At 43.7% G+C, this 27,728-nt stretch overlaps 2 protein-coding genes across 4 annotated transcripts; one reads left to right on the top strand and one right to left on the bottom strand.

The window, feature by feature from the left end:
- Positions 1 to 662: 662 nt before the first annotated feature.
- On the bottom strand, positions 663 to 2,896 carry ATP5MK (ATP synthase membrane subunit k). Its single transcript, XM_054276590.1, has 4 exons — positions 2,819 to 2,896; positions 1,834 to 1,931; positions 1,629 to 1,742; positions 663 to 785 (listed from the first exon to the last, which is right to left on the bottom strand). The coding sequence occupies exons 2-3, from the start codon at positions 1,918 to 1,920 to the stop codon at positions 1,644 to 1,646; spliced, it is 186 nt and encodes a 61-aa protein (XP_054132565.1). The 5' UTR covers positions 1,921 to 1,931; positions 2,819 to 2,896; the 3' UTR covers positions 663 to 785; positions 1,629 to 1,643.
- A 140-nt stretch (positions 2,897 to 3,036) lies between these two features.
- Positions 3,037 to 27,405, top strand: PDCD11 (programmed cell death 11). Of its 3 annotated transcripts, none has more exons than XM_054277280.1 (36): positions 3,037 to 3,184; positions 4,132 to 4,240; positions 4,836 to 4,973; positions 5,156 to 5,323; positions 5,926 to 6,087; positions 6,663 to 6,786; positions 7,112 to 7,293; positions 7,823 to 7,930; positions 8,664 to 8,870; positions 9,192 to 9,316; positions 9,929 to 9,989; positions 10,684 to 10,830; positions 10,952 to 11,203; positions 11,927 to 12,070; positions 12,774 to 12,974; positions 13,519 to 13,689; positions 14,082 to 14,298; positions 14,972 to 15,112; positions 16,058 to 16,173; positions 16,345 to 16,865; positions 17,344 to 17,406; positions 17,853 to 17,961; positions 18,499 to 18,588; positions 18,917 to 19,019; positions 19,530 to 19,707; positions 20,353 to 20,409; positions 21,183 to 21,305; positions 21,591 to 21,713; positions 21,886 to 22,087; positions 22,490 to 22,612; positions 22,937 to 23,077; positions 24,152 to 24,402; positions 25,031 to 25,199; positions 25,470 to 25,623; positions 26,177 to 26,342; positions 27,001 to 27,405. In XM_054277280.1, exons 2-36 carry the CDS (start codon positions 4,139 to 4,141, stop codon positions 27,170 to 27,172), a joined length of 5,511 nt encoding a protein of 1,836 aa, XP_054133255.1. In that variant the 5' UTR covers positions 3,037 to 3,184; positions 4,132 to 4,138; the 3' UTR covers positions 27,173 to 27,405. The 3 variants fall into 3 exon arrangements, with proteins under 3 accessions (XP_054133255.1, XP_054133256.1, XP_054133254.1); XM_054277281.1 differs by having other exon boundaries at positions 4,127 to 4,240; positions 21,886 to 22,081; XM_054277279.1 differs by having other exon boundaries at positions 4,127 to 4,240.
- The last annotated feature ends 323 nt before the right edge of the window (positions 27,406 to 27,728 follow it).

Here is a 27,728-nt window from a genome sequence, read left to right as displayed (position 1 = left end):
ACCCCTGCTGCTGGCACACTCCCACATCAGCACGACTGTGACATCTAAGGAAGGTACCAAGTGTTAACTGAGCTATAGAAAGACACTGTGGAGAATGCAACAGACACATTTGAGTGTTGGGCAGGGAGGAGGCTGCACTCACCTAACTGTGGTAGAGCATCTCCTTTCACAAGAGACAGGGAAAGGAATCACTGGACTATTTGGGTCACTGTTCATGAATGTGGAGAGTTACAGGAGCTAAACATTACTAGACTAAGCTATTTTCCTTCTTCCCTCTGCAAGAGAAACCAGTAACAGCAATAGCTCAAATACTATAACTGGGTCAGCCTATTTCAGAGGTTTTCCATCAAAACCAAAGAGGTTCTGTGCAAAATACAGACAACTGAGGCAGAAGATGTCACAGTTAGCTTGGAATGCAAAAAGTGGGAGCAACCAGATGGCTGCAAAGCATGCAAGCTGTAGCACAGACATGTGGAGATGCTTGGATCAGCTCCAGGCCCTGTGCACTGTAATGGCCCTGAGGTCCTGCCTGGTGCTCAGAACTCCTTAGGATGTGTTACAACAGCAGCAGAGTTAAGACAGCAATGACACAATCAGATGCTCCATCTCTGCTACAAGCAACTATTTTTGACAAAGGAGGAAAAATGAGAAGTACCACACTCTGGCTTTTTTGGACCATTTCATACTTCAAATAAAACAAGTAATTATTGATATTTTATTAGCCACAGCAGGTCATTAGTCTGCATTACACTGACAAAGATTGGGGGTTCAGACATGCCACGAACCTGCCAAGAGAAGAAAGGTCAAACATAGCAATTCTAGCACGATGTTAACTGAGCATCCCCCTGCCCCAACCCCAAACTATTTTAGCTACAAGCAGCCAGATTTCAGCACACCCAGGAAGAAGTGGCTGATGTCCCCTTAACACACAACCTTTTACTATTGTTTTATACCCCTGTCTTCAGGCTATGAGGACAGCCCATAGGTTTTCCCAAAGTGCTATTTTGGTGAAAATTCTTTATTTGAAAGTGGCCCCAAAATTTTGTAACACTTGGTTGTTGCTATACAAGTCCAGTCATTTCTGCACGGGCCTTGAATAATCATGTGTGCAACGTGCACAGTTCCATCATATGGCGTTCCTGTACTCTGTTTAAATGAAGGTCTTAACAGACTGCATTAATCTCTACTTTGAATTTTAATACAGTAAAGAAATAAGTCCTTGAGTACTACTTCATTATTTCCATAACCTACAAAGAAAGTTATCCCTATTTTACAGCAAAAGGGCAGCCCAGAGGGACTTAGTATTCATAGGCAAAGCTTGATGTGTATTGCTGCAACATCCTTCTGTTCCTCCTTCCCTGCATCCCACCCCTAGTCCCATTTACCATGTCAGAAGAAAAGAACACTGTATCCCATACTTTCTGCACCTTTAATAACCCACTTCATTCAGAATGCCCCCAAATAACTCAATGCTATAGATTATTTGAGGTTTAAAATAGTAAATAGGAAGTCCATGTGCCTCTGTTTCTGTCTCCCATTACACTGCATTATTGGTAACTAGACCTCACCTCTGTCCCTGCTTCCTGACCTGGCACTGAAGCATTTTTGGAGGAACATCAGCCACTTACTTGTCACTTGGAACATCAACACTTATCATCTGTCACAGCAGGAGCTTGCTTCTTAGGCCTAAACTTGAAATACAAGACAAGGAGTGCAACACTTGTGTACGTTGCTATTACATACTGGAAAAACAGAAAAGTTAAATTTAGTTTCAGTCTAAGACCCAGAAAAAAACATTATACAAGACTACAAAACAATGTACTTAATACATACATTCCGCCTGCCTATCAGGGTATAGGAATTGAAGTACTTCTGAAATCCAGTGAACTGGTGTTGAGATCCCGAGTCATGGCCAGCCATGGCTGCTTGTCCTAACAAACAAGACAGGACAGGGAATTAATTTAAAGTCACTTGGACAGGATCAATAGAAAAATCAAACTAATCACACTGAGCTTCATAATTCCATTGGCCACTCACAAATCTACTTTCAGGATGTTTGAAAGTAGTGGATACACATAAGGAGTAGGCACATCCAGAGCATTCTTTCTTGAGGTACAAAATGGAAAAGCAAATTAAGGGTTCACAGCACAATAAAAGCAGGGTGGTTTTTTTAATGTTTAGAGATATATTTTTCAGAAGAGGGTGTCATGTTTAGGACAAACATTTGTTGCTTATCTTCTGCCTCCCCCCAGGGGCACCCCACACCCGACACAGATCCCCAGCCCGGCAGATGCTGCAGCCCCGGAGCTCCTGCAGCACACACGAACTGCGCTGCGGTCACTAACACAGCTCCCGTGTGCCATCCAGCTCTTATCCAAGCCAATCCACAGCGGTATCGCGGGTGTACAACCAAGTAAGTGTGAGCTGACTGTGCCATAGGTAAAAAGCCTAATGAAACAGCTCCTTTAAATGTGCCACATACTGTTGGCAAAGACTTGAGAAGCCAAGGTCATCTTTTGTCGTGCCTGACCGATGCAAAACCCTGGGCAAGAGCCGAGAGGCCCTTCCGAGGACGGGAAGGCACCCCATGGAAGCACGAGTCCTGTTTTCCGGGGCAGCCCGGTGCCCTTGCCCGGCTACAGCCGCGACCCCGCGCTCGCGTCGGGCCGGGCCGGGGAACGGACGCGGCAGCGCCCGGGACTCGGAGGGAGCCACACCGCGGCTGGAGGTTGCGGGCGCCCCAACGCTGCGGAGAGGCGCCATCCCCCCCGGCAGGACCAGGATCCAACCCCGCCGTGCCCGAGCCGCCCCGCAGTACCTCGGCCTCCGCCGCCGTCCCGACCGCGCTCTGCCCTTCGCCTCTGCCCTCCCACAAGATGGCGGCCGCTGGCCGCGCGCGCAGCCCTCGGGAGCGCCGATTGGCTGCGGGCCCCGGGGCGCGGCCTGGCCCCGCCCCCTCCCCTCTGAGGCGCGGCTGCGCAACTTCCGGGCGCCCTTTGCCCTCAGCCCCGTGTGCCGCTTCCGGCCGGCGCCGCGTGCGCCTCCCGCTGCCGTGTGCGCATCCCCGTCCCGGGAACGATCCCGGCAACGATCCCGGCAACGATCCCGGCAACGATCCCGATCCCCATCCCCGTCCGGGAACCGTCCCCATCCCGTGCTTCCCCCTGGCAGCGGCCCCGGGCAGGTAAGATACCGATCCTGCCCGCTCCAGCGGGGCCGGCTCGGTTGCTTGCCGTGGGAGGTGTGTGTGTGTTCCCCAGCGAGCCCCGAGGTGAAGCGTGCCTTGACGGCTTTTGCTGTATCCTGTGCTTTCCATTCAAAGAAGTTTTGGATGTCTAACAGCTCGGCTGAAGTTTGACACCATAGGGGTTCTGCTCTGTATTTTGTAGAAGTACTGTTGGCTAATAATAAGCAATGTTGTAAGGAGTAATATAAACCTAATAATAATTAACTTGCAACTTGCAAAATATGACTTGCAACTACTTTTACTTATTCTTATATATTAGTGGTAGTAAGAAGTGAATTACGTCCTAATAAGCAAGGTGTTGTTTATTGATTGAAATAGGAAGGTTAAACACCTATTTTTTATATGTATACTTATGGCTTAGACAAAGAGGTAGCAAGTCATAATAATCATTAGTAATTAATTAATAACTAGCGTTCAAAAAGTAAAAATGCAGGCCAAGCTTATCTAGTGTGTTGCTCACAGCTTTCTCCTTCATGACTGAAGCTGGTAAATTCAGGCACTGCATATAATAAAGACTGGTTTGGGCAACATATGGTTAAAACAGTTTTATGAATATTTGTGTGATGTATCTAAGTGCCTTAAAAATTAATACTGTAATACTTCAGTGGAGCTGTGCAGTAGTAAAAAGTGTTATGGATGTGCATATTTTATACAATATGCATTTATATATAATATAATATGACCATTGCAACACTTCATTGTAGTCAAGTGTTAAATAAATCCATTTGGATGTGAGTTTCTGTTTTGTCCCTGACTAGCTAGAGCAGCCATCCAAAGTCTTTCTTATTTTGGGGGTAGTTCACTCATGTCACCTCAGTATTTGTGAGGAACACGCACAGTAACTCTTATGTTTCATTTCTGCTTTGTCATTTGTCCCAGAGCAGTGCAATCATGGCATCCATGGAAGAAAACTTTCCTCGAGGGGGCATCCAGAAGAAACCTGCAGAGGGAAAAACACCCAAGCCAAAGTCAGAGCGGGACAATTTGTTTGATGTATGTTGTTTGCATGCTCTTGGTTAACTTCTCAGAGTTCTTCCACTGTCAGAATTTGACTGCAGCCCTCTCTACCTGTTACTTCTACAGTAAACTTCAGAAGGGACTCCCAAAAATAGATGTCTGCTGACATCCCATCCTCCTGATCTCTGAAAGATCTCTGATACCTGTTACATCTTGAATATGATGACTGAGAAAGTTCAGTCAGAATTATTGATCAGGCTGTAGCTTTTAAACTTCCCACAAGCATCTCATCCCAAGGTGCTGCATGGTGAGCCTGGTGTTACTGGATGCAGGCTAGGTTGGTCTTTCTGTTAGTAGAGTGTGGTGCAGATCTCTTGCACCACTCTTTTCTGTTCCCAAGATTGAGCTTTATAAATGATCAGCCTCGATTCAGCCTTATAAATTATCAGCCTCAGCCCAAAGGAGGTACTTTGGAAGACTTGCTTGTAGACAGACAGCAGTTAGCAAGATGCTTCTCTTTTTTTGTCCAAATCAGTATTTTGTTCATGGCAGCAGAGTTCTGTCATAGTGCAAAATTTGTTTTTTTGTCCACTTTTATTTTTTAACCTTCTGTGCTTGTAATCTCCTTTAGGTTCAACATGAAGAAAAATCCCAGAAAAGAAAAAGGAGCCAGAAGGATCCAGAAAAGCCAAAAAGGTTCAAGGCAGACAAAACTGTTAAAGCTGCTGTTAAAGACGATGTTATGAATATTGGACCACTCACAATTGAGGTTGGTGCATAAGTGTTTGATTTTGTGTGCCTCTCTTTGCTGGGCTATATAAAAATGTCATGTTTTTCTTCCCTAAACTGCCAAATACATCTGAGATCCAGTACAGAACTTACCTGCCTATCCTCCTGTTGTCACTGACTTGCCAAGATACTCATAGTGTGCTGTTTTCCCTGCTCTCCCAGGCACTCAGTGAGGGCATGCTGCTCCTTGGCTGTATCAAAGAGGTCAGTGACTACGAGCTCACCATCAGTTTGCCCAACGGCCTCTCCGGGTTTGTGCCGGTCACGCAGATCAGCGATGCCTACAGCAGCCTGCTCAGCAAGCAGGTGGCCCAGGGAGAAGTCCTGGAGGTGAGACCTGGGACTGGGGCTGTGATTTGTGCTTGGAGCTACAGAGTGTTGTTAGTACCTCAGAAGCAACCCTGAGGTATTGCTTAGGAGCCTGGCGTTGACTAGCCTTGGTTAGGAACTTGGTTTTTCAAGCAAACTTTGCAGTTTCCTGACTGCTAGAATAAAATAAAATGAAATAATCAGTTACCCTGTCTGTCTGGTGTCCACAGTGCCTAAGTTTTCCCGAGGTGCTGTGGAATGTGGGATTATCACTACCCCTTTGCTGGTGGTGTTTTTCCCTGCTGAAGGGGGAGGGTAGGTTAGGGTCACTGTTGGCTCTGTAGATGTTTCCTCAGCTGCAGTCTCCTGACCCCAGCCCACAGAGTGTTTTTAAGCAAAGCCTCTCAAAGTAGACTTGCTGACATGACGTAGTGTCATCCCTGCCTCTCTGTTGGAATCCAGGTGTTTGTGGCATTTCCTGCCTGTTCCTGAAGTGTTGACAGAGAAACAGGACTTTCTTATGGGATTTTGTTTTCAAAATTGCTTCAATAACAAATTCTAGCCTTATGTTATTTAACATTGTAAAAATTGTATGTTTCTCTGTTGATCATGTTGCTGGGCAGAAGCTGAATTCTCTCCCAGACCTGTTTTCTCCAGGGACACTGGTCAGGTGCATTGTGACCAGCGTTGAGAAAAGTGACGATGGACGCCGCAGTGTCAAGTTATCGATTGACCCCAAGAAGGTCAACAAGGGCCTGAACTCTACAGCACTAGCAGCAGGCATGGTAAGTTGTCTGGGTCTGTCAAAGTCTCTCTGGGCTCTTACATTTCAGTTTGTCCTTACATGGGATCAGGGCAGAATGTGGAGCTGCTCCCACCATGGAAATGACCTGTGAGGAGAGGGTGGGTTTGGTTCTTGTCTCCAGGTTGTCATTCATGAAATTAACTAACCTTATTCTGTTTCAATATGGCCAAGTTATTTAAAGATTTCTTCCTGAGTAGGTTTCTTTTTAATTCTTACAGAGAGTAATATATAACATGGCTTGCAGAGGTGCTTGGTTGTTTGTTTTGTGTTTTCAGCTGTATTATTGTATACACCTGCTATTCTTCAGCATCACAATTATTTTCTACTAGTTTGTGAGCTCCTTATATGTATAGCTAGATAAAAGTAGAGTTAAGTCCTCTCTGCTAGATGAGCTGTGTAGAAAGAAAGAATATAGTTCTTGCTCTGAAAAGCTCAGTTCTCTGTCCATTCAAAACAAGGGAGTACTTGGGTGGTGAATCTCATACCATACATTCATTCATTAAAGACCCAGCTGTTTCATTACATTGCTGAGTTGCAGTGCTTTTCTCCCAACAGCTGCTCTCTGGTTCTGTGTTGAGTGTGGAAGACCATGGCTACCTCATAGATATTGGTGTCACTGGAACTCATGCTTTCCTGCCTCATCAGAAAGCCAAAAATTACATCAAAGCAGCCAAGAAAGGTAAGAAGCAGTGCAGGAGAATCTGATGGTTAAAATGGAGGTGGAGAATGACAGGAATTAGAGTTTATTACATCTGTGGTGTTAGTGCACCTTGGTGGGATTGGGTCAAGGTGGAGTCTTTGCAGGTTGCTGCAAACAGCAGTTTTGTGGCTGGTCTGCAACAAACCTTTGTGTTTCAGCCTGTGATCTGACAGACTGTGTTCCAAGCCCTGCTGCAGTAAACTTCACACAGATTGAGAGGGAACTCTGTAAAATCTTTGGAATGAGTGGGAGGAAATACTGAGTGTTCCTGCTAGAGGTTTTATGCTGTAACTTATCTTTGTAGGGCCTGACTTGAAAATAGGCCAGAACCTGAACTGCCTGGTTGTGGAAGTGAAGAATGAGGGCAGGGTGGTCTGTTTGTCCATTGACCGATCGGAGGTGGCTGCATCCATTGCCACAGAGCGACAGAACTGGGCGCTCTCTAATTTATTGCCAGGGCTGGTGGTGAAAGCTCGAGTGCAGAAGGTAAGCTTGGTTTGGGTTGCTTTTGTTGGGTTGGTCTTTTGAGTGTTGTTGAAGGCAAGAAACAGGTGAAGCAGAGATGAGAGTTTATGCCCTGGAAAATTTCTGGTTGGTCTCAATTACTTAGCAGTAGCAAACGTAATCTGTTGGACACTTCCCTCCACTGCATTCACCTGAGGTCTGATCTCAGTTCTGTGGTTGTGATGCCCTGAGTATAAAGGCTTCAGGCTGGAGCTGCTGATGGAGTTTGAAACAGAACAGGATTAATTTTGTGTTTTCTGGCCTTTACTGCTAAAGTATTCAGCAGGATAGCAGTAGTCTTCAGAATACACACAGCATTATCAAAAAATAGAAGGATTGTTTTTTTAACAAAGTGTGCAAAGCAGAATTGTTAGCAATTTTTCTGTCTCTTCTGATATGCTTGTTGATTAACACTGACAGTGCCATGTTTTGAAATGTGTCAGTTGCTTTCTGTGCTGCATGAAAACTGAGTGTGGAAATTTTTTTGGCATCTTTTTGTTCCCCTTCCTAGGTGGCCCCACTTGGGTTGAAACTGACTTTTCTGTCTTACTTCACTGGCATTGTGGATTTCATGCACATGGACCCAGAAAAATCCATGAGCTATTCTCCAGATCAAGTGGTAAGGAGGGTGGAGGATGCCTGGAGTTGTTATGTTGCTTACAACATCTCTTACCTTCTCCAACATTTCTGAGGAATTATCTCTGAAATCTTAAGTCCAATAGCTTCTTTCATATCTTTTACTTGAATTACTATTGTGGCTGCTTTGAAGCTGTAAAGAACAAAGCCATTCCTGGAAGACTTATTTGGGAGATTTGCAAGGGATAGAAACATGACTTCTGGGAGCTGGTGGCCTAGTGAGGCAGAGGGTTGGTTTTGCAGTCCTGTCAGGAGAATGGCTAGTCACAGGGGGAAGGTTAGGGCTAAGTTTATAAATAGCTGGGTGGTTGGGGTAAATGTGTAGGGTAGCAGCCCTAGAAGGTTAATGAGTAGGAGGAGGATTATGAGGGATGTTAGAATTAGGGCTCATTTGTGTCCTTTTTTGTCTAGGGGCATTATTAGTTGCTTTTGACTAGGTTGATAAATCATAGCTGAAGGGTTGAGAGGGTTGATAAATCATAGCTTGAGGGTTGAGTGTCAGTGCTGGTACCCTGCATTGATACCAGCCTAGTCCATAAAAAACAGACAAAAGCAAAAATCCCTCCTTGATGAGGCTGTTAGAAGTGAGTGATGTCTTAGCAGCAATACTGGAAAATGCTTGCCTGTGGACAGAGAGTTGAGGTAGCAGCAGAATGTCCACGAGCACGAGTGAGGTGCCTTGTCCCCTTTTGTTCAGTGAGCACTCTGTGTTGCAGGTGAAGGCCTGCGTGCTGTCCGTACACCCCACGTCGCGCGCGGTGCGGCTCACGCTGCGCCCGCCCTTCCTGCACGCCGGGGGAGCCCCACGGCAGCTCCCCGGGCAGCTCATGGGGGCTGTGCTGGAGGAGGCCACCCTGAAAGCCTTCTACAAACAGTTTGGGGCTGTCTTTGAGCTTGATGATGGCACTCTGGCATTTGCACGGGTAAGTGCCAGGCTGGTGAGGCAAGTCTTCCATATCTATCTTAGCCTGCAGGGGAAGGGGGCTGGGAGAGGGTTTGATTTTTTGCCTTTATCCTCTTTGTGAGGCAATACAGTAAAATTAAGATAGCTTACAAGGTGTTTGTTAAATGATACGTCCCCTTGTTTGAATTTAAATGTAGGAGGGTTGTTGTGGAAAATCTGGTGAAACCTGCACAAAGAGAATGTTAGAGGAACAGATTTGTCAGATGCTGGCACTTCAACCTAAGGCCCATATCAGTGCTTTCACTTTCCAAATACTCACTTGTTATTCCTTCTTTTCTAGTTGAAGCATCTTTCAAAAACCAGAAAATCCTTTAAACCTGAAGCATTTAAGGAAGGTTGTAAACATAAATGTCGGATCATTGACTACAGCCTGATGGATGAGATGTGTATTGTATCTCTGAAGAAGTGAGTATGACAGAGTCTTCCAGAAAACTGGTTGAAGAATTAGAAAGGTGTTTGAAAGTGGAAAATTACACTGCTTTGCTGGACTGGAATTTGCCATTTGGGGTTTTTTACTTGTATCTATGTTGTGGCACATCAGCTTGTGTGGGCATCCTGCACATATTCCCCATACTCTGTGGAACTGGGACACCACCAGTATTGTTGGTGAGCTGAGGCACAAGGAGACTAAATTAGTTCTGCCATTATTGTGTCAGAAGACCATGGCTCAGCAGGAAATCGAGCCGTGATCTTGCAGCTCATCTGTATTATAAAGTCCCTCTTAGTACTTCCAACTTTTTGGCTTTCAGCAAAGCAGATAATGAGCTCTCCTTTCATGAGGCCATAACCGTGTGACTGTCACCTGAAATGGAGCATGGTGAACCTCCCTAAACTTTGTGTCCTAAGAGCTGTTTTGGGAGATTGTTCAGCTGGACTAAAACACAGCTCTGGGGTTGTAGAACACTGGGGCATGTGTGGAATAATGGATATTTGGGAGAAGTCAGAGATGGGATTGTCTTGTCTTATCCTGAGTTTCCTTCAAGATCACTGACTGGTCTCTTTGTGTCTCTTCTCTAGCCAGATTATTGAAGCAAAGTTTCTGCAGTACCAGGATATCCACACAGGTGATATGGTGCAGGTGAGCTTCTGAAGGACCTGAGCATGTTATACTTCAAACAGTGATCTTGCCAATGTGCACTCCTGCCTAATCAGTGTGTCCAACTTCTGATCCAGACTAGTGAGATGAAAATGATAAAAACCTTCTCTTGCAGGACTTGATTAATGGAATGTAATACTCTTTCCATTTTGTTCATGTTTTTATTCATGATGTGGCAAATGCAATCAAATTTTATCTATGGTCAGTCATTTATTTGTTGCCATGAGTACGTTTTTAGAAAGAATTGAGCGAAAGAAATGAAAACTTGCCTTGCAGTCATGCAGTCAAAGTAAAAGTTCATGGTTGAACAATCACAATGAGCTGATGGGCAGAAAGTTACTCGTTATGATTTTTATGTCTGAATCATGGTTGTATTGGATATGTCTCTGGAAACAATTCTAGTTTGCTGGCATCAATAGGGATTTTGCAGAAGTAGCCTATGCTTAAAGAAAAAAAGCTGTACAAGCTGTACAACAACCTGATGAAGTATATAAAAGTTAAAGGGTCAGATTAGTTGGGTGGAATGTAGTTTGATCTAAGATTACTTTTTTTTTAATGTGATTAGATTTGCTGATTGTAGGTGTTGTAGTGTCTCGGCTGTTGTAGTGTCTCCTACCTGACCACAGTCTGCTTTTCATGCTGAATTCACCAATTTCCCCCCTATTTTGGGTTTTAGGGCAAAGTGCTCTCTCTAAAACCCATTGGGATGCAGGTGAAAGTGGCTGATGGGATTAGAGGACTTGTGCCATCCCTCCATCTCTCTGATGTGATTCTGAAGCAGCCTGAGAAGAAGTTCAGCATAGGAGATGAAGTCAAGTGTCGGGTGAGAGCTGCCAGACAGGGTCTTCAGCTGCTTTGCACTCTTCTCTTCTGAGTATGTAGCAGCTGAATTGATCAGGCAAGGACAGACATGCTTTTTGAACCTCTGCACTCCATTCTTGCAGGTGCTAGAGTGCAATCCTGGAGGAAAGAAGCTGATCCTTACTCTAAAGAAAAGTCTCGTCCAGTCAAAGCTTCCAATCCTCTCAAATTATGAAGATGCAAAGCCAGGCCTGATCACACATGGCTTTGTAGTGTGTGCCAGGGAGTTTGGCTGCATTGTGAAGTTCTACAATGATGTCAAAGGTCTGGTACCCAAGAATGAGCTGGGCTCAGAGCCCATATCTTGTCCAGATAAAGTCTTCTATGAAGGCCAGGTAATTAATGTACCTCTGCTGTGCCACGTGTTTTGATGTGAAAGAGAAATCTGCAGTTGGCTTCAATGTGCATTTTCCTGAGGGACCACCTACACCAGGAGATGTTTATGTCCTTTCACTTTATTAGTTGTGCTCCATTGAAACAGGGTAGGCTGTTAAAAGGGCAGCTCTTCTTTGGAAGTTAAAACTTTTACGACAGAATCATAAGGATAATGTTTTTTGCCTCAGTGTTACTCTGGTTTTCCTGCTGGTTTCAGATTACAGGCACTTTGTTAACTGTAATTATAACTGTGAATAACTGTGTTATTCACAGTTCTGGTTTTTGTTGTGGGCAAAGTTACAGAGATCTCAGCCCTCTTCATTATTTTTTCTGGTGCTTTTCTTTGTCTTTAATCTTGTTATTTTTTGGTTGGCTTAGGAGAAAGGTAATTTTCTAGTCAGAATTTCTGACTGCAGATCTGGATTTTATTCTCAACTCTGCTACAGACCTGGTACATACTTTCAGAAGATCATTTAATGATTATATACTTTTGTTTTCCCTCTGTGTGATCAGAAGGACATTTGTCTGTGGTTGAACTTGTTAAGTTCTAGCACTGGCCTGCTATCCTCAGGTGTGAGAGAAAAGTGTACTGTGTATGTCCCTGTCTTCTTTTATAGGTGGTAGCAAACTGAGGAGGGTCAGCTGAACTTAACTTGTGTTTTATAAATTTTTTTTCCCTGCAGGTTCTTAAAGTAATGGTCTTAAAATGTGAGCCTCAGCAGGAAAGACTCTTGTTGTCCTTCAGATTATCAAGCAAGCCTGGCCCTGAGGACAAATGGAAATGTACTCCAAAGGAGAAACAGGAAATGAAGTACCAACTAGCAGAGGTATTGGATATAGTGGCTGATTCCTTTTTAGCCTTTTCCTACTCATTTTCCATATGATTTGGTATCACTTTAAACAACTTTGCTTCAAGGAAGCTTACAGTGATCAGGAACTAGTATTAAATGTGCATTTCTTACTGTGTGGTTGACCTCCTGGATCAAAAATGGTATCTCAGTTTTCAGAGGTCAGGATAAAGGAATACCAGGAAAGTCCCTCTGGAGGTACCAATTAGTGCTCCTACTCCAAAGGTGGAATCCTCTTTTTTTATTTTCTGGATGCTGCTGATTTTCTTGCTCCAAAACCAGCTGCTTTTGCTCCCTGGAAAAGAACAGCTTCAGAGAAATTTGAAGTGTTTCTCTGTTTTTGCAATGAACAGTTTCCAACTCCCTGCAGATATTGCTAATGCAGGAACAGGACAGTTCTAGTCTTGATGAAATTACTCCCTTCGCCCTTCAAATGAAAAGTCACAACCAAGAGAATGTTTCCAGCTCTTTATTTGTCTGGGAGCTGAGAATTAGTTTTTATTTTACCTGCAGTGTTGCCATGCTTCTTAGCTCAACCCTATTGATGTGAGAATTTTTCATGTATAGCTGGGAGGCAATGTCAGATCCCCTGCAACACATCACATCCCATCCCCTGTGCATCAAAAGATATGAGTTCAAAAACACTTGGAATTTTATATCAGTGTACTTGTTCTCTTTTCAGATGGTTGATGTGAAAATCTTGAAGAAGAAAGATAATGGTTTAGAAGTTTCCATCTTAGAAGATGAAGACAATGTGGTAGCTTGGATCCCCATGCTGCACCTCTCTGACTTTGTTGCTACCTCCAAGCTCCTGTGGCACTGTCTTCAAGAGGGAGATGTCCTGCCCAGAGTTATGTATCTAAGTGACAAGGGAGAGCACATTGTATCCTTTGCCAGCTCAACCAGGCAAACAAAGTGTGGGGAAGGAGGTATCTCTCAGCATTCCAGAGAATCTGCAACAAAAATAAGAATACTGTAGCTAGTGTGAAGTGGAAGTGCCTGTCATGCTAATGATATTTTAAAGAGGAATTGTTCTAGAAGTGAGGCTCAGCTGGGGCTAGAATCTCTTCAGAACTAGGTTGTGAGCTGACTTGTTTTCTCAACCAGCTTCTGGGCTGTTAAGCTTATCACAACCTTAGGAAAAAATTTGCTGTTTTTATATCAAAAATCTGAACTGAATTGTTAGGAAGTTGATATTTCTGCTACTGTGAAGCATATATCTTTAATGCTGAGCAGTTTAAGAGACATGAGTCGCTAAATTTTTGTGTAGGGACACCAAGAGAGAAATTGGAATTACAGCATTTAGCACTCCTGTACTCTAACTTGCAGCAAGTGCTTTAGCCCAATAGTTAACAGCACTGAGAGATTTGCTTGGCATTGTGCTGCTTTCATTCACCTTTACACATTTTTCTTAACTGGTTGTTCAGATCTTGAGTAGAAAGTCTGCAGTTATTTCTGCTGTACAGGAGGAGCAAGTTGTAAGAAGCTTTTCTGAAATCCAGCCCGGGATGCTGTTGACTGGTTATGTGAGGAATGTGATGCCCTTTGGAGTGTTTGTGGAGTTCCCTTTTGGTGTGACAGGGCTGGCACCTAAAGTGGTAAGCAATGCCTCCCCTTCAGTAAGCAGCATGTGTGTGATCAGGCTGCTTGAAACATGGTTTTAGCAAAGGTACAGTAACAAGGAGGGAGCAACTGGGCTGCAGGCCCTGCATTTGCACAGCTTCCTGCTGCAGGCTAAAAGGGTTGAGGTTTGCCTTTTAAATTACTTCCGAAATTAAATGAAGCACTTCATTCAAGTGAGCTTAAGCTTCAACAAGGATTTCATGTGATCTCAGTAATTAATTTTGATTGATGGGTTTTTCTTAGTCTTTGTTAATTTCTCTTATGCATTTACATGAAGTCGTAACTCAAACCCTGCTGAACAGCTCTGTGGGTGGTTGATCACTCTCAGCTGTGCTCAGTAACCTTGCCCTCTGCTTCCTTTGCACAGAGCATGAGTGACAAGTTTGTGACAGACACCAAGGACCACTTTGTGGTGGGACAGACTGTGATTGCAAAGGTGATGAGCATTGATGAGGAGAAGCAGCGTGTGCTCCTCAATCTGAAGGTGTCTGAGTGCAGCTCAGGAGATTCTGCTGCAGAGAGCTTTGGCCTCCTGAATCAGTATTTCAAGGAGCTGAAAGAAATCAGGGACTTGCTGAAAAGAGGTAAAGATTGTAAATGTTCTGCTAAAGGGTATCAGGTCAAAAAAAAAAGCTCTAGAGGCTTTTTGTAAGTACAGCTGGAACAAGCCAAAGAATTTGCTCTTTTTTCATTGAAGTCTCCTAAGCCTCTTGCATTGATTTTGGGTCAAGTGCTTGTGATAACCCAAACACAGTACTCACATGAGGGTGAGTTTGTTCCAATAGATTTACCTACATGCATTATAGGTCTTCCAGCAGGGGTTTTCTCACATGCTGTTTTTCTAGTGTTTTTATCAAATTCTGACTTTGTCTTTTTAGATTCTTCCTATATCCAGTACTTTTTAATGTTTGTTTTCTGTAATTGTGAAGTGTCTGGTCTGTTTTGTACTTCTAGTGTTAATCTGTTTTGCTTTCATGTTTTTCCAAATGCAATGCTGGGTGCCAATGTTTGTATAAGATGGGAAAATATTCTCTCTAAAATTATTAGGTCCTTAATGTCACAAAAGGATTTCTGCTTTGATTAACTCTTAGAATTTACTTTGTAGTTCTACAGGTTCATGAGCCTAGGCTTTGTTTTCCCTTATGAAGGTAGATTAATGCTTCATGTACCACTGAATAAATGTGAAGGCTTGTCTTGGTTTTGTGAAGAAACAACATAAGTAAAACTGATTTCCTACTTTTTCTTCCCTTTATTTAGGAGGGCCCAGCATTTGTGAGTTGGTGCCTGGGAAGAGGGTGCATCTGGTTGTGCAGGATGTGAGGGAGGATGGCTCAGCACTGTTCAGTGGCAGCTCTGTCACAGGCCTGACTGTAACTGCCACCCGCTACCATTTGGGAGGTGAGGGTCTTTCCTTTGCTTTTCAGTCTTGTACTTTGAGACCTCTCCTAAAATGGATTCTGCTGATGAGGAACTAATAGGGAAAAGTCTGATTGGAGTTGGGATGGCCTTGAAGAGTATTTAAGTTTCCCAATGTCTTGCTGGCCCATTTGTGTGATTCAGAAAATATGATATAAACCTCCTTGTGCCTCTGTTAATTTTGTCTTGTATTTTGGGCATCTAGCTTGTGCTCAGAGATCCTTAGTTGAACCAAACTGTATAAAGACAAGTATGAATACAAGCTCCAGCTTTCTTGGTTTTTTTCTTCTTCCTTTAGAAGGAGCGTACTCCGAGGAATATCTATCTGAAATTGCTGTCAATTTTTCTTGAAAAATCAATGCCTTTAAAACAGGACTGTAATTTTCCAATTAAAAAATTAAAGAAAAGTGTCATATTGTGCCAAACCAAACATGTATTTGCTGAAGTAATGAATAAACCAGAGAAAGCAAGATAAACCTCTAACTTCAGCAGAAGTAATAACCCCAGCACTTCTGTGTCAGAAGAGTTTCTTTCTTCTTTTCCTTAGCAACAGATAGACTGATGATAGTTTTGTGCAAATGTTGGGAAAATATTTTTTATATTATCTTGACCTTGTTTTTAGTCAGCCTTATCTTTATTATTTAAGAGTAGTGTCTTCATAAAATCAACTTTGTTTTTCCAAGAAAGATCAGACTTTTTCCAAATACAAAGCTCTCTCTTTTTTCCTCATTGCCAGTGACGTTAGAAGAATCTGCTCCTAAATAGACTTATTATATGTTTAGTACTAGTTTGGTTCAGATACAATAGTAATTAAGCAGTCTTTGGTCTTCAGGAATTAAACATTTCATGTTTGTCATGTAGCTCTATCACAGTTGCTCAGAATTCTTCATTGTCATCAGGATATAATCTCCTTATTCTCATTTGTAGACAAAAATATTGCTCCTGGTGAGAAAAGGAAGGCATTGGTTCTTCATGTGGATGCCCTCACATCTGAAGTGTTTGTTTCTCTTCGGGAAGAACTGTTAAAGCAAAGGCCCAAGCGAGTGAGTATGTGTTCCATTTTTGGGTTGGTGTGTTTCTGCTTGTCAGGCAAACTGTAGCTGATTAATAAATTTCAAGGGTGGCTGTTTCCTCCTTTAGAGCTGTGGGAGGTAGAGTGGAGGGAATCCAGATCTCAGCAGGAGAAGTCACTCTGTCTGTCCATTTCTGTCTAGCGGCTCCGAGAGAACTCGCAGCACTCTGCGGTGGTGCAGCACATCACAGAGCACTTTGCCATCGTGTCTCTGCCAGAAACAGGCCAGCTGGCAGCTGTGCCCATCGCCTGCCACCTCAACGACACCTTCCGCTTCGACTCGGAGAAACTCAGGGTGGGACAGACAATCTCTGCCACCTTAAAATCCGTGAAGGAGAACAAGCACGGGGTCTTGTTAGCAGTACAGGGCCCAGCCAAGAAGAATGTTTTTGTGAGGGTGCGGAGCGAGTCAGAGACAGCGCTGGAGGAGATGCTGCCTGCTGTGAAACACTCGCTGTCCCCGGGGGATGTTGTCACCGGTACCGTCAAATCTGTCAAACCCACCCACGTCACTGTTGCCATTGATGACAAGCTGACAGGTTCAATCCATGCGTCCCGGATCCTGGATGAAGTCCCCATAGGCTCTTTTCCAACTTCCACTCTGAAAGCTGGACAGAAAGTGACTGCTCGAGTCATTGGAGGCAGAGATGTGAATACTCACAGGTGGGAGGACATGTACATGGTTTTGCTTCTGGAGGAATGCAAAGGATGAAACAGTTTGTGTTTCAATTCAGGTCATCTAGGCCCTCTGTGAACAGATGCTGTTACAGCTGCCTTTGCTGGAGTAGTTGAGGCTTGAGGAAATCTGCTATTATATTCTATCCCAGATCCAGCTTTCAGTAAATAAGCTTTCTACCTGTGCCACTGTATTTATCTATAGATTGCAAGAAAAAAAGCTGTCTAAACTCTTAAGGTCCAGTTGAAACCTTAAATACAGGCCCCAGGGACTAAATTTGCTGGGGTATTTTGGGTACCTAAATTGCTACTGCAGTAGTGATAGGAAAAATTGGAATTGGAAGGCTCTTGTAGTTTTAGAGGGCTTGCACCTGGGGGTTTTTTTTGCTATTACAGAGGCATTAAATGTGGGTGACTGGGGCATGGGGAGATCAGGAGAAACTTTGATCCTTTTCCTCTTCTTTAGGTGCCTGCCAATCACCCATCCACACTTCACACAATCCATTCCAGAGCTCAGCATTCGACCAAGGTAAGTGTTGGCCTTTGTGCTGTCTGCACATGCTTTACAGCTCTTGTATCCTTGGATGTTCCATCCCTTGTACCGCTCATTCATGAAGGAGCTGGCTGTGAGCAAGGACCTCCACATGTAGTGCAGTGAGGCAAGGCCTCTTACTCTCTCTTGTCCTTAGCTGTGTTAAATATCACAGTGCTCTCCTAGCACACGATTTCCTTTGATTGTCCTTTTGGCTTCAGGTTCTGCCAATCTGGACTCTCTCATGTCTATTTCTGTCAGAAAGATATCCTCTTATGATCAGGGAAGAATGAATTCCTGGCAGAAAAAATGCAGCTGGGGAGGGGTGAAAGACATTGTCACAGTAGTATCAGCTCACCACATTCCCCATGGTTTCTAACTTCCATCTTCATCTTTAGACCAAAGCTGTTGTACTGATGTCCTCTTTCTTCTTTTGCAAACAGTGAACAAGAGGGGGAATTCACAGCAATGCTGAACCTTAAAGAAGAAGGTTCTCTCAAGAAACTTGGACTCTACGATGCTGGACAGACAGTCACCTGTTTTGTAAAGAAGGTGTGCTCAGAGTCTTCTTAGAACGTGTGCTGGTGGAGACAGCAAGTGGGTGTGACCTTGGGGGCCTTAGCTCAGACCTAAATATTGAAGACTGTGGTCCTCATTAACTGTGAGAGTGGCCTGTGGCAACTGCAGTGCCCTTGTTACAGGGAAGGTAGAGGAAGGAAACAAAAATTTTTGGTACTTGGTAGAGTCAGGCTGACTTGTCCTCTTTGACATGCCTGTTTGTTGCCAGCAGGCTCTAGTAAAATGGCCTTGGAGTATGCCACCAGCACAAAGTACACTCACTGCTGATCCCCTGTGTGCACTTGCCTGTGAACCACTGCAGTGTTGTGCTTCTAAGAACAGAATCCAAACCACCATTCTTGCTTGGTGCAGAAGCCAAGGCTGGGCTAGTTCTTTTTAGCCTTAAAAATAAGTGAAAAATTCCTGCCAGAGAAGGTTTTTCTTTCCCCCAAGGTCTCACGCTTGGGATCTCATGTCTTCATGACACAAGGTCGCATGTCTTCATGGCACTCTTATTTGGTGTCTTTTTAGTATAACATGCTCAAAAACTGGCTGGAGGTAGAAGTTGCCCCTGACATTCGAGGAAGAGTTCCTCACCTGCTGCTGTCTCTGAACACCAAGGTAAGAGGCTGTTACTGGGGAGCTACACACACTTTTTTTTTCCATATGCTTGGCCACAAGTAATGGCTGCAGACATTTCTGATGTCCATGTGAACTCACAACCCAGTGCTCTGCCCTTTAGGCATTGCTGCCCCTTGCTGACAAGCAAGTACTGTGCCTGTAGCTAGTTCAGCTCAGGGTAGCAGAGCCATTGAAGCAGTGCTGAGCTATCAGTCAACTGCACATCAAAGATGTTTATAGGAAGTGTCAAGGTTCATAGGGAAAACACTGTCAGAGTTGTGCAAAGCTTCCTTTCTGGAAATAAGTGTAAACATGTCTTTTATTTCAGGTCTTAAAACATCCAGAAAAGAGCTTTAAAAGTGGCCAGGCAATATCAGCTACAGTGACTGGAACAGATGCCAGTGAAACATGCCTCTGCTTGTCACTCACAGGTATTGTGAGCCTTAAGAGCAGGACCCCACCACATGTGATGCTTTACTCAGAGCTGGGCCTGCATTGACTACTCAGATGATGTTCCACTCCAGAGCCAAGCTGTGCCTCTCTGTAGAACAGAACTGACCCCTGGGACCCTGACCTAGATGTAGCAGCATCTAAGACAAGCAAAGTCAGATCTCTAGAATAAAGAATCACTTTCCTAGTGTCTCAGACTAGCCCTTATCTAAGCCCTTCTGAACATATTCCTTTCTAATCTCAGATGTGAGGTGGTACATTTATCAACATTTGTCAGTTACTCTGGATATGGGAATTGTGCAAGTAAGGGTTGCACTTGTCTGGGCTACCAAGGCAAATATGGCTGTGAACAGAGATTGCATAGACTGCACCTTACCAAAAGTTTGTGGGTTTGATATGTGACTAGGCAACTAAAATTAGCTACACTAACTTACTACCTCTTGCTTCATATTTTGAAGTATTATCAAGCCCTTTCCCTCCACCTTTTCCAGGAATTCAGTCACTGGAGCAGGATACCATCTCTGTAGGCATGGTAACAAAGGTGACTCCACATGTTGGCTTGACCATTGCACTGCCAGGTGGGAAAGCTGGCAAAGTCAGCCTCTTTCACCTGAATGATACTTACACAGAGGATCCTCTGGGAAACTTCAAAGTTGGCAAGATTGTCAGGTCAGTAATTGTCTTCCTTGTTCCTTCAAGCTGCAAGGCTTAGAAATATCCTCCTTCAGTGGCAGGCTTTTCACTGCCTTGAGGTAGTGCCAGACCATAAGGTCAGTCTGGGGCTAAGAAGTGATGCTGACTTCCCTTGTAAACGCTTGGGTGACAGTCTTGTAGTTTTCATTTATGAAGAAGCCCCTTTTCAGCTGCCTTCATGGACTGTCTTTTTGAGAGTAATTACTCTGTTAGCTAAGGTGCTGATGGGGCTAAGGGTAGCCAGGTATCCCAGCTTTGCAGTGGTTCTGTGGGCTGTTTGGCAATGGAGTTGTTTTTACATTTGCACAAGCAATTGCATTTCCCTGCTTCACATACTTTTTGGGAATGTTGGAGAGTGGAACAGGCCAAGTGATTTCAGGTGTAACAATCTTTAACTCTTTTGTACTGGCAGTAGAGACTGAGTAAATCAAGTAGACATGTTTCAAAAGTTCTTGATGTAGTTTTGTGAATTATTGTGTCATGCCGGTTTGTATTAGATAGAAAGTCTTTAAAGGAACAGAGTGTTTCTTTTTCTGCTACTGCAAATATTTATTTTCCACCTGTGGCTTATTTTAGTGTGTAAAAAACCTTTCTGTTTTCTCCCCCACCTCTGCCATGCAGGTGCTACATCCTCTCCAATGAGAATGGTAAAATCCAGTTGTCTCTCCGGCAGTCCCGGTATGTGTCATCCCTCTAGTCTGTTAATCTCCTACTAGTGAAAAAAATGATCATGAGGTACACTTGTGATTTGTTTGGGAAGATCAGTGAGAAGTGTTAAAAGAAATGCATTTTTGTAAGGGGTGATACTTGTTCCTACTTCAGAAAGATTTTTTTCCTGTGAATCAGCAAACATTGAAGGGTCTGACACTTAACATAAAGCTGCTCTAGTGGGTTCAGATTTAATTTCTGTTTGTCACAGTTTCTAGGCCTGCCTTATCTTTTTTGTTTGCTTATTTGGGAAGAAAGTTCTACCACTGAATTTGCAATACAAGCATGTTATGTTTCAATGTTCAGCTGCATTTTAACAGTTTTGATTAAATAATAGGCTTAACCTGAAATGTCTCTTAAAACTAAGCCTTTTGCTTTGTCTTCCTTATGGAACAAAAGTGTGGAATTAGGTATCTTAGAAATAAGTAGGGAAAACACCAAGCAAATGCTGTGCAAAATATCAGACAGCATTTTGCTCTCCTCATTTTCTTAGTGTCAGAGAAAGCCAGGCTGATGTGTTTGGCTCTGTTTGCAGCAGCATGTGTATTCCCTAATGCTAGGTAGAGCTTGGCAGAGATGCAGGTAGTCCATTAGTACATCTCAATAAACAGAAGGGTGCCTCTGATCCAATGTGGTTTTCAGAGAGTACTAGCTGTTGTTAATACTGATGTATTTTCTGCTATCCAGAGCAGAATGTGAATTATTCAGATGAGTGCTTTAACTTCTAACCTCTTTTTTTTTAGGGTAAATCCAAAGATAAACAGCAAAGTGGAGGATATTGAAATAACAAGTATTAAGGATGTTAAAAAAGGCCAGCTAGTGAGAGGCTATGTCAAATCAATCACTCCATCAGGTGTATTCTTTGGGTGAGTAACCTAGAAAGTTATTCTGGCAAATGATGAGTCTTGGAGAACTTATTTTGAGTGTACAATTGTGGAATCTTGTTTGGGGATGGTCTCTGGCATAACGTGAGGTTGCAAAATGAATTATTTGTGGTAATCAAAATGTCATGGATACTGTGTTGACCCTGTGAAATTAAAGTAGGGAAAGTTAGTGAGACACTTTATAGAACTGATGGTGCCACAAATGCACTTTATTTTTCTTTCCTCCTGCTGTAGAGTACTTATTTTTGGTTTTCTTCCTCTTCTCAGATTGTCCACTTCTCTCCTGGGCCGAATCCTGTTCCAGAATGTTTCCCCATATTTTGTACAGAAACATTCCTTATATGAAAAGTACCTGCCTGAAGGAAAACTGCTCACTGCCAAAGTACTTGGGTAGGTCCAATGTTCTTTAAAAGGAACTATGAATTAGAAGAGAGGAGAGGATGGAAAGAGGGAGGATAAAAGACAGGAAGGTTTAAAAGAAGTTCAGATCCTTGCAGTCATTGTAAATGCTCTGATTTTTTTCTTATTCTTCTGTCCTGCTACTCCTGGCGATGCACCATAGGGTAAACAGAAAAGAAAAACATATTGAGCTCTCTCTCCTGCCTGAGGACACTGGGATGCCAAGTGTCTTGCCTGAATCCCTAGGCCTACCACAATATGGAGCAGAGGAAGAGAAAAGAGAGACAGATGATGAGAAAAAAGGAGAAGAGCCTAAGCTGAAGAGAAAAAGGAGAAGAGGAAATGATGAAAGTGGTCAGGTATGGGTGTGATTGCACAGGATATGCTAAAGGACTTTGTTAGTTCAAATACTGAAGTGACTGGGAAGATCCCAGTCTCATCCCAGAAGGATAAGGCTGAAAAATTATACAGAGTAGGAAAAAAAAAAGGTTAAATTGCATTGGAGATTACAGAGATCAAAAACTATTCCTTTTGGGTGGGAGCTAGCTGAGATAACAGCCCAGTTGTGTTTCCTGTCCCTTTGGTCTTTTCACCCCATGTAGGTGAGTGTGGGTTTATTCTCCTCTGTCTGTTGGCTGAGAGAGTAGTGGGGGATGCTGTGCCAGGGTATTGCCCTACCTCTGCTGCCTGGCTCTTTACTCTGTGATCAGAATTGCCTTTAAGATTGTCACAGGTGTTGACCATCCACTCATTTCCACTTGTTGCAGGAGGCAAAGGCAAAGAAGAGGAAGATCTGCCCAGCAGATGAAAATGACAGTGGAATTGAGGTGTATTACCGTGAGGAGGAAGAGGATGACCAGGAGGAAGAGGCAGCTAAAAAGAAAGCTACGGTGAGAAGTTTAGAGGAGAACATGAGCCTGAAATGACCTTCTAGCCCTATTGATATGTGTCAGTTTGACTTTAAGATAAGAAGTATTACTGCTGCAGATAGGAGTGACACAGGCTGGTGTTTGTGTAATCTGAAAATGGCTTGAAGTGGATGGAATTTAAATTACAGCAAAGCTAGTCACAGAATTAATGTTTTTGCTGATGGGCTGTTTGCAAGTACAAGAAGTCAATAGTACTGAATATAGAGATGCCACAAGCAAAGAGCTGATCCCAGTTAAAAAACTTGAAATTAAAACCCAGGGCGTTTTCTGTCTTCCTCCAAACAGGTAAGGAAGCCTGGTGAAGCTCCCAGGCTGCAAGTCTCCATGGGCTTCACCTGGGATGAAGACAATGCAATGGATATACCTGTGCTGGATCAGAAGGAAGAGAGCTCAGAGAGCGAGGAGGAGGAGGATGTGCAGTCCAAGGTACTGTGTAATTGTATTGTCTGCACAGGAGACACCACACAGTGGCTGTAATGTGATGTTTTGGTATTTGCATGTCTGTCTGCCCTCTAGCAAAGCCTTTTAACACAAGGGAACATCTTTGGCAGCTGACACAGAACTTGTTCAGTTATTTTGATCACTGACTTCAGTAGCAGGTACCTCTGAAGTAGAGGAGAAAAGGCCAAATTTTAGCATGGCTGCATGAAAAACAGGTTTTTTCATGTTGACATGTTAAATAAATAAGTATTTAGAGTCAAACAAATGTTTTCATGAACACAAAACTTTTTTTATTAAATGTCAGCTCTGTTTCTTACTTTCCTGAGTGGCATAAATGTACAGAAAAACCTGGAGGTGAAAAATCTTTCAAGTTATAGTCCTCTTATTTAGCAAAACGCCAAAAAGCACCAAAAAAGAATCTTCTTTTATGCTATAACCTTTAGAAAGGTTTTCCAGTGAGAGCAATTCAGCAAAATCAGAAACAAGCTCATGAAGTCCTTCCATGTTTGCTCTTCAGGATTTCCCCTGTCCCTCAAACTCACCTCTGTAAAGGCAATGCATGGTTGATGCTTTATTGCCCAAGGTAACAAGGCAGAGAACTATGGCACTGTGAGTTCCAAATTTAGCCCTGAGTCCCCCTAGTGATCCAGCAACACACTCCAGTTGTACATGGGGAGAAATTGTGTCGGATTTTTACAGAGTGTGGGAAGGTGATAGTGATACTGGCCTGGAGGGTAAAGATGTAAGAATGAGAGGGAAGGGCAAAGTGTGGATCCTGCAGTTGGCGTGCCAGACTAGCAAACTATTTGGTCCCTCAATGAATTTCATTTTAAAAAAAGGAATTTCATGTAGTGCTGCTCTTCTTTGAGGTGTGAGCTGTGTAAGAAGGGGTGGGGGGTGTTTATCATTTTTATCCTCTTTTAAACAGTTGGCCTCATCTCTTCCTGTGGAAACTGCTTAGCCTTGGACATACTGAAGTCTGGCTGTGCTTTAGCTGGACCTGCCTATTCCCCCATGAAGTGCCTGCCCTTCCTCAGTCCTCCTGTTTTGCTCTTTCAGCTAAAGAAACGAACAAAGAAGGAGAAGGAGCTGGAGAAGCAGAAGAAGGAGAAGGAGCTTTGCAAAGTGGAGGCGGCTCTCATGGACCCGAGCCGGCAGCCCCAGTCCGCCGATGACTTCGACCGCCTGGTGCTGGGCAGTCCCAACAGCTCCATCCTCTGGCTGCAGTACATGGCTTTCCACCTCCAGGCCACAGAGATTGAGAAGGCCAGAGCTGTGGCAGAGAGAGCACTTAAGACAATCAGTTTCAGGTAATAATGGAGCTCTGACTCTCTATGCCCCAAAGAATAAATCATGATGGGGTAGTTGTGGTGGAAGAACATTGATACTATCAGTATGAGTCTGTGTGTGGAGTGACAGAGTCTGTTTTAGTGAGCTCAGAAGGATTAAATGGTAGCAACTGTCAGCTGGCCCTTTGAAGGTCTGGCTTGAGTCACCACCACTGACCTGCTGCAGGTCATGAGCTCAGGAGCTCCTGAAGGTGTCACTGAGTGCACAGACATTCTTCTGGGCAGTCAGAAGTGTTTGGAAGAGCATAATGCTGCCAGTGATGTCCTTGAATCAAAACATGAAACAAATGGTGAAACTCCTGTTGTTTTTGCTGTAGGGCTGTACCTTAAATCATCTCTACTGCATGTTTAAGTATATTGTGATTTTTTTACTCAACCTTCTGGTTTTTAATTACAAACAACAATGATAAAGACTGTAGTGTGAATCAACTGCTGTGCTCTATTTCAAAAATCATGTTTTAAGGAGCAGTGTGTCCTGTTTCTTGTCCTGGAGGCCTGCTAAAAGTCAGTCACTCTGTGTAGGTTAGTTTGCAAAAACCTGGTGAAGGTTGGCGAAAGGCTGAATATTCTTGTTGACATCTGCTTTAAGGGAAGAACAGGAGAAGCTGAACGTCTGGGTGGCTCTGCTGAACTTGGAGAACATGTATGGCACTGAGGAGACACTGATGAAGGTCTTTGAGAGAGCAGTTCAATACAATGAGCCTCTGAAAGTCTTCCAGCATCTGTGTGACATCTATGCCAGTTCTGAGAAGTACAAGGTAAGACAGTGCAAGCAGATCCCTGGCATGTATCCCATTCAGGCATGCCAGTAAACTGCAAATGCTGACTGTGTAAGCTTCCAGCTGTCAGATGTTGGGCCTGTCCTGTTCTTAACTGGAATTAATGGTTGTGATTGAAAGTGGGCAAGGATGTATTGATGCTTGCTTTTATGTCATAAGTGTTCAGAGACACCCACCCTAAGAATTAAAGTCTTAAACCTACAAAGCTTTGTTATAAATGTGTGATCTAACCCAGCTTTGTCCTTCCAGCAAGCAGAAGAATTGTACCACACCATGCTGAAGCGTTTTCGTCAGGAGAAATCCGTGTGGCTGAAATTCGCCTCTTTCCTCCTGAAGCAAGGCCAGGCTGAGGCTACACACAGGCTTCTGGAGCGTGCTCTCAAGGCTCTGCCCACCAAAGAACGTAAGCTCTCTGCCCCAGCCTTAGTGTGGGCCTTAATGTAAGCAGGGGATGGGCTGCTCTCTGATATCTCTGCCTGTGACAGCATTTGTAGTAAGTGAAAAGTGCAGCCAGCTGACTCTCAGGGTGGGGTACTTTGAAGCTGGATGTCACTGCTAAATGCACCTCTCCTAAAGGCACCAAATAGAATTTGCTGTGATGCACAAAAACAAAGCACCCAAATCAAAGGCAGCTTTGAGTTTTATAGCCCTCTAGAAAAGTTCACTTGGTCTAAGCTCAGGTTTCTGGGACTGCCCATGGGTGCTGCATGATACATGATGAATATAAAAATAAACCTTCCTCTTCCGCAGACAGCTGAAATGGGAAGTGAACTGTGATCCTTCTGTGTCCCACTTTGATCCCACCTCAGTCCAGAACCTCTTTACAACAGAATCTTTTGTCTCTGGGTAGAGATGGTTCTGTCTGTGCCTGCCTCTGTTCTGTGTAATTCTCACTCCTGTTTGATCACGTGGAAGAGAGTTGCTGTGATACCCTAACATGTCATTACTTTTCCCAGATGTGGATGTCATTTCAAGGTTTGCACAGCTGGAATTCCATTCTGGGGACACAGAACATGCCAAGGCCCTCTTTGAGAGCACCCTCAGCAGCTATCCCAAGAGAACAGACATTTGGTCCATCTACATGGATATCATGATCAAGCATGGCAGCCAGAAAGAAATCCGGTGAGCTGTGGTGCAGCAGGCTGGGAAGGGGCAGAACACACCTGAAAAGAGCAGAGGTACCCTGCAGTGTGAGGTTGTATAGGGCTTCCCACAGCACAGCAAAAGGGATTTTTTTTTTCCCAAAACGGGGATGTGTGGAAGTGCTTATTGTTGCTGGGACTGAGGAGACTCCAAAAAGTTCCATAGGGCAGAGGGGAACTGTTTTGTAAGTTGTGGCCTGCATAACAGAAAGGCCTTGCACTGAGGTTCACCTGTCCCTCTGCAGGGATTGCCTTATATCTGAAGGGTGAGATCAATCTTGAATAATCAATCTTTGTAACATAAAAATGGAAACACATATTTTTTCCATTTCTTTTCCTGAGAGGTGAAAAAAGGAAGTAATTTCCCACATCCACTTAATGAATCCATGGTCCAATGCAGTGTCTGGATCTTTTGTTTGAGTTGACCAGCAGCCTTAGTGTTCTGCAAGCAAGTAGAAGGCTTCTACTTCGAGATTTTGGCCAATTGTCAGGAATCTCCCTCTTCCAGCACCAGCACTTCACAGCAATTTCCCCTGAATGTTTCCCCCCAGACTTTCTGCTCTTTGTTAAAAACATAGTACAGGGCTTACATTGAGTGCTGTCACAAACATGATTTGAATCACTTTGGTTTCTTGCAGAGACATCTTTGAGAGGGTCATACACCTGAGCTTGGCACCAAAGAAGATGAAATTCTTCTTCAAACGCTACCTGGATTATGAGAAGAAATTTGGTACAGAAGAACGTGTCCTGGCTGTTAAAAGAGCAGCACTTGAGTATGTGGAGACCAAGAGTTCCCTTGCTGACACCTAAGTGTGGTGCAAGTGAAAGCAGAGAGACTTAGCTTTCCATGCAGTGTGGGAACTGAGGAGTGTGGAGTTCTGCTGTGACTGTCCATGGACAGTTTCTGGAGAATATTGGTCTGTGACCAAACCAGATTGGAAAGAACAATCAAGTGAAAAGATTTGCTAAATGTTTGCAGCTTTGTCCAGAAGTTACAAATAATCCTGTTGATGACATGTTTTTAAATATAGACTGTTTTATAATCAAAAGAAACATCAGCCATACCTGTTTTACTTTCCTGGGGAAATGCTGCTGTTATGACACGCTGCTTTTAAGCACAGTAATGTCTTACAATTTGATTTTTCTCACTGTTAAGATGGCAGAGAAGATTCTTGTATTTTGGATGAATTAACATTCAAAAGATTTATCTCCGGTGCCTTTGTGCTCTAGAAATTGGCAGAGCAACACTGGATGGTGGGCATAGCTGAAGCTGGAAGGAACCTCTTGATGATGACTTCAAGCTCCTGCTCAAATCAATGATCAGCAAGACTAGGTTGCTCAGGTTCACTTCCAGTTTGGTTTTGAT

Source organism: Melozone crissalis, unplaced genomic scaffold (genome assembly GCF_028551555.1).
Source record: "Melozone crissalis strain CALT ecotype California unplaced genomic scaffold, PUWL_Pcris_2 ptg000019l_1, whole genome shotgun sequence".
In the NCBI taxonomy this organism is placed as follows: domain Eukaryota; kingdom Metazoa; phylum Chordata; class Aves; order Passeriformes; family Passerellidae; genus Melozone; species Melozone crissalis.
This window is presented reverse-complemented; position numbering and strand designations above follow the sequence as displayed.

Excerpts from the sequence above, each read along its gene's own strand:
- ATP5MK (XM_054276590.1), bottom strand. The coding sequence starts at position 1,920 with ATGGCTGGCCATGACTCGGGATCTCAACACCAGTTCACTGGATTTCAG. Across the intron at positions 1,743-1,833 it reads CCCTGATAGGCAGGCGGAAT|TATGTAATAGCAACGTACAC; the intron begins GTATGTATTAAG and ends CTGTTTTTCCAG.
- PDCD11 (XM_054277280.1), top strand. The coding sequence starts at position 4,139 with ATGGCATCCATGGAAGAAAACTTTCCTCGAGGGGGCATCCAGAAGAAA. Across the intron at positions 15,113-16,057 it reads CACCCGCTACCATTTGGGAG|ACAAAAATATTGCTCCTGGT; the intron begins GTGAGGGTCTTT and ends TCTCATTTGTAG. Across the intron at positions 17,962-18,498 it reads TCACCTGTTTTGTAAAGAAG|TATAACATGCTCAAAAACTG; the intron begins GTGTGCTCAGAG and ends GTGTCTTTTTAG.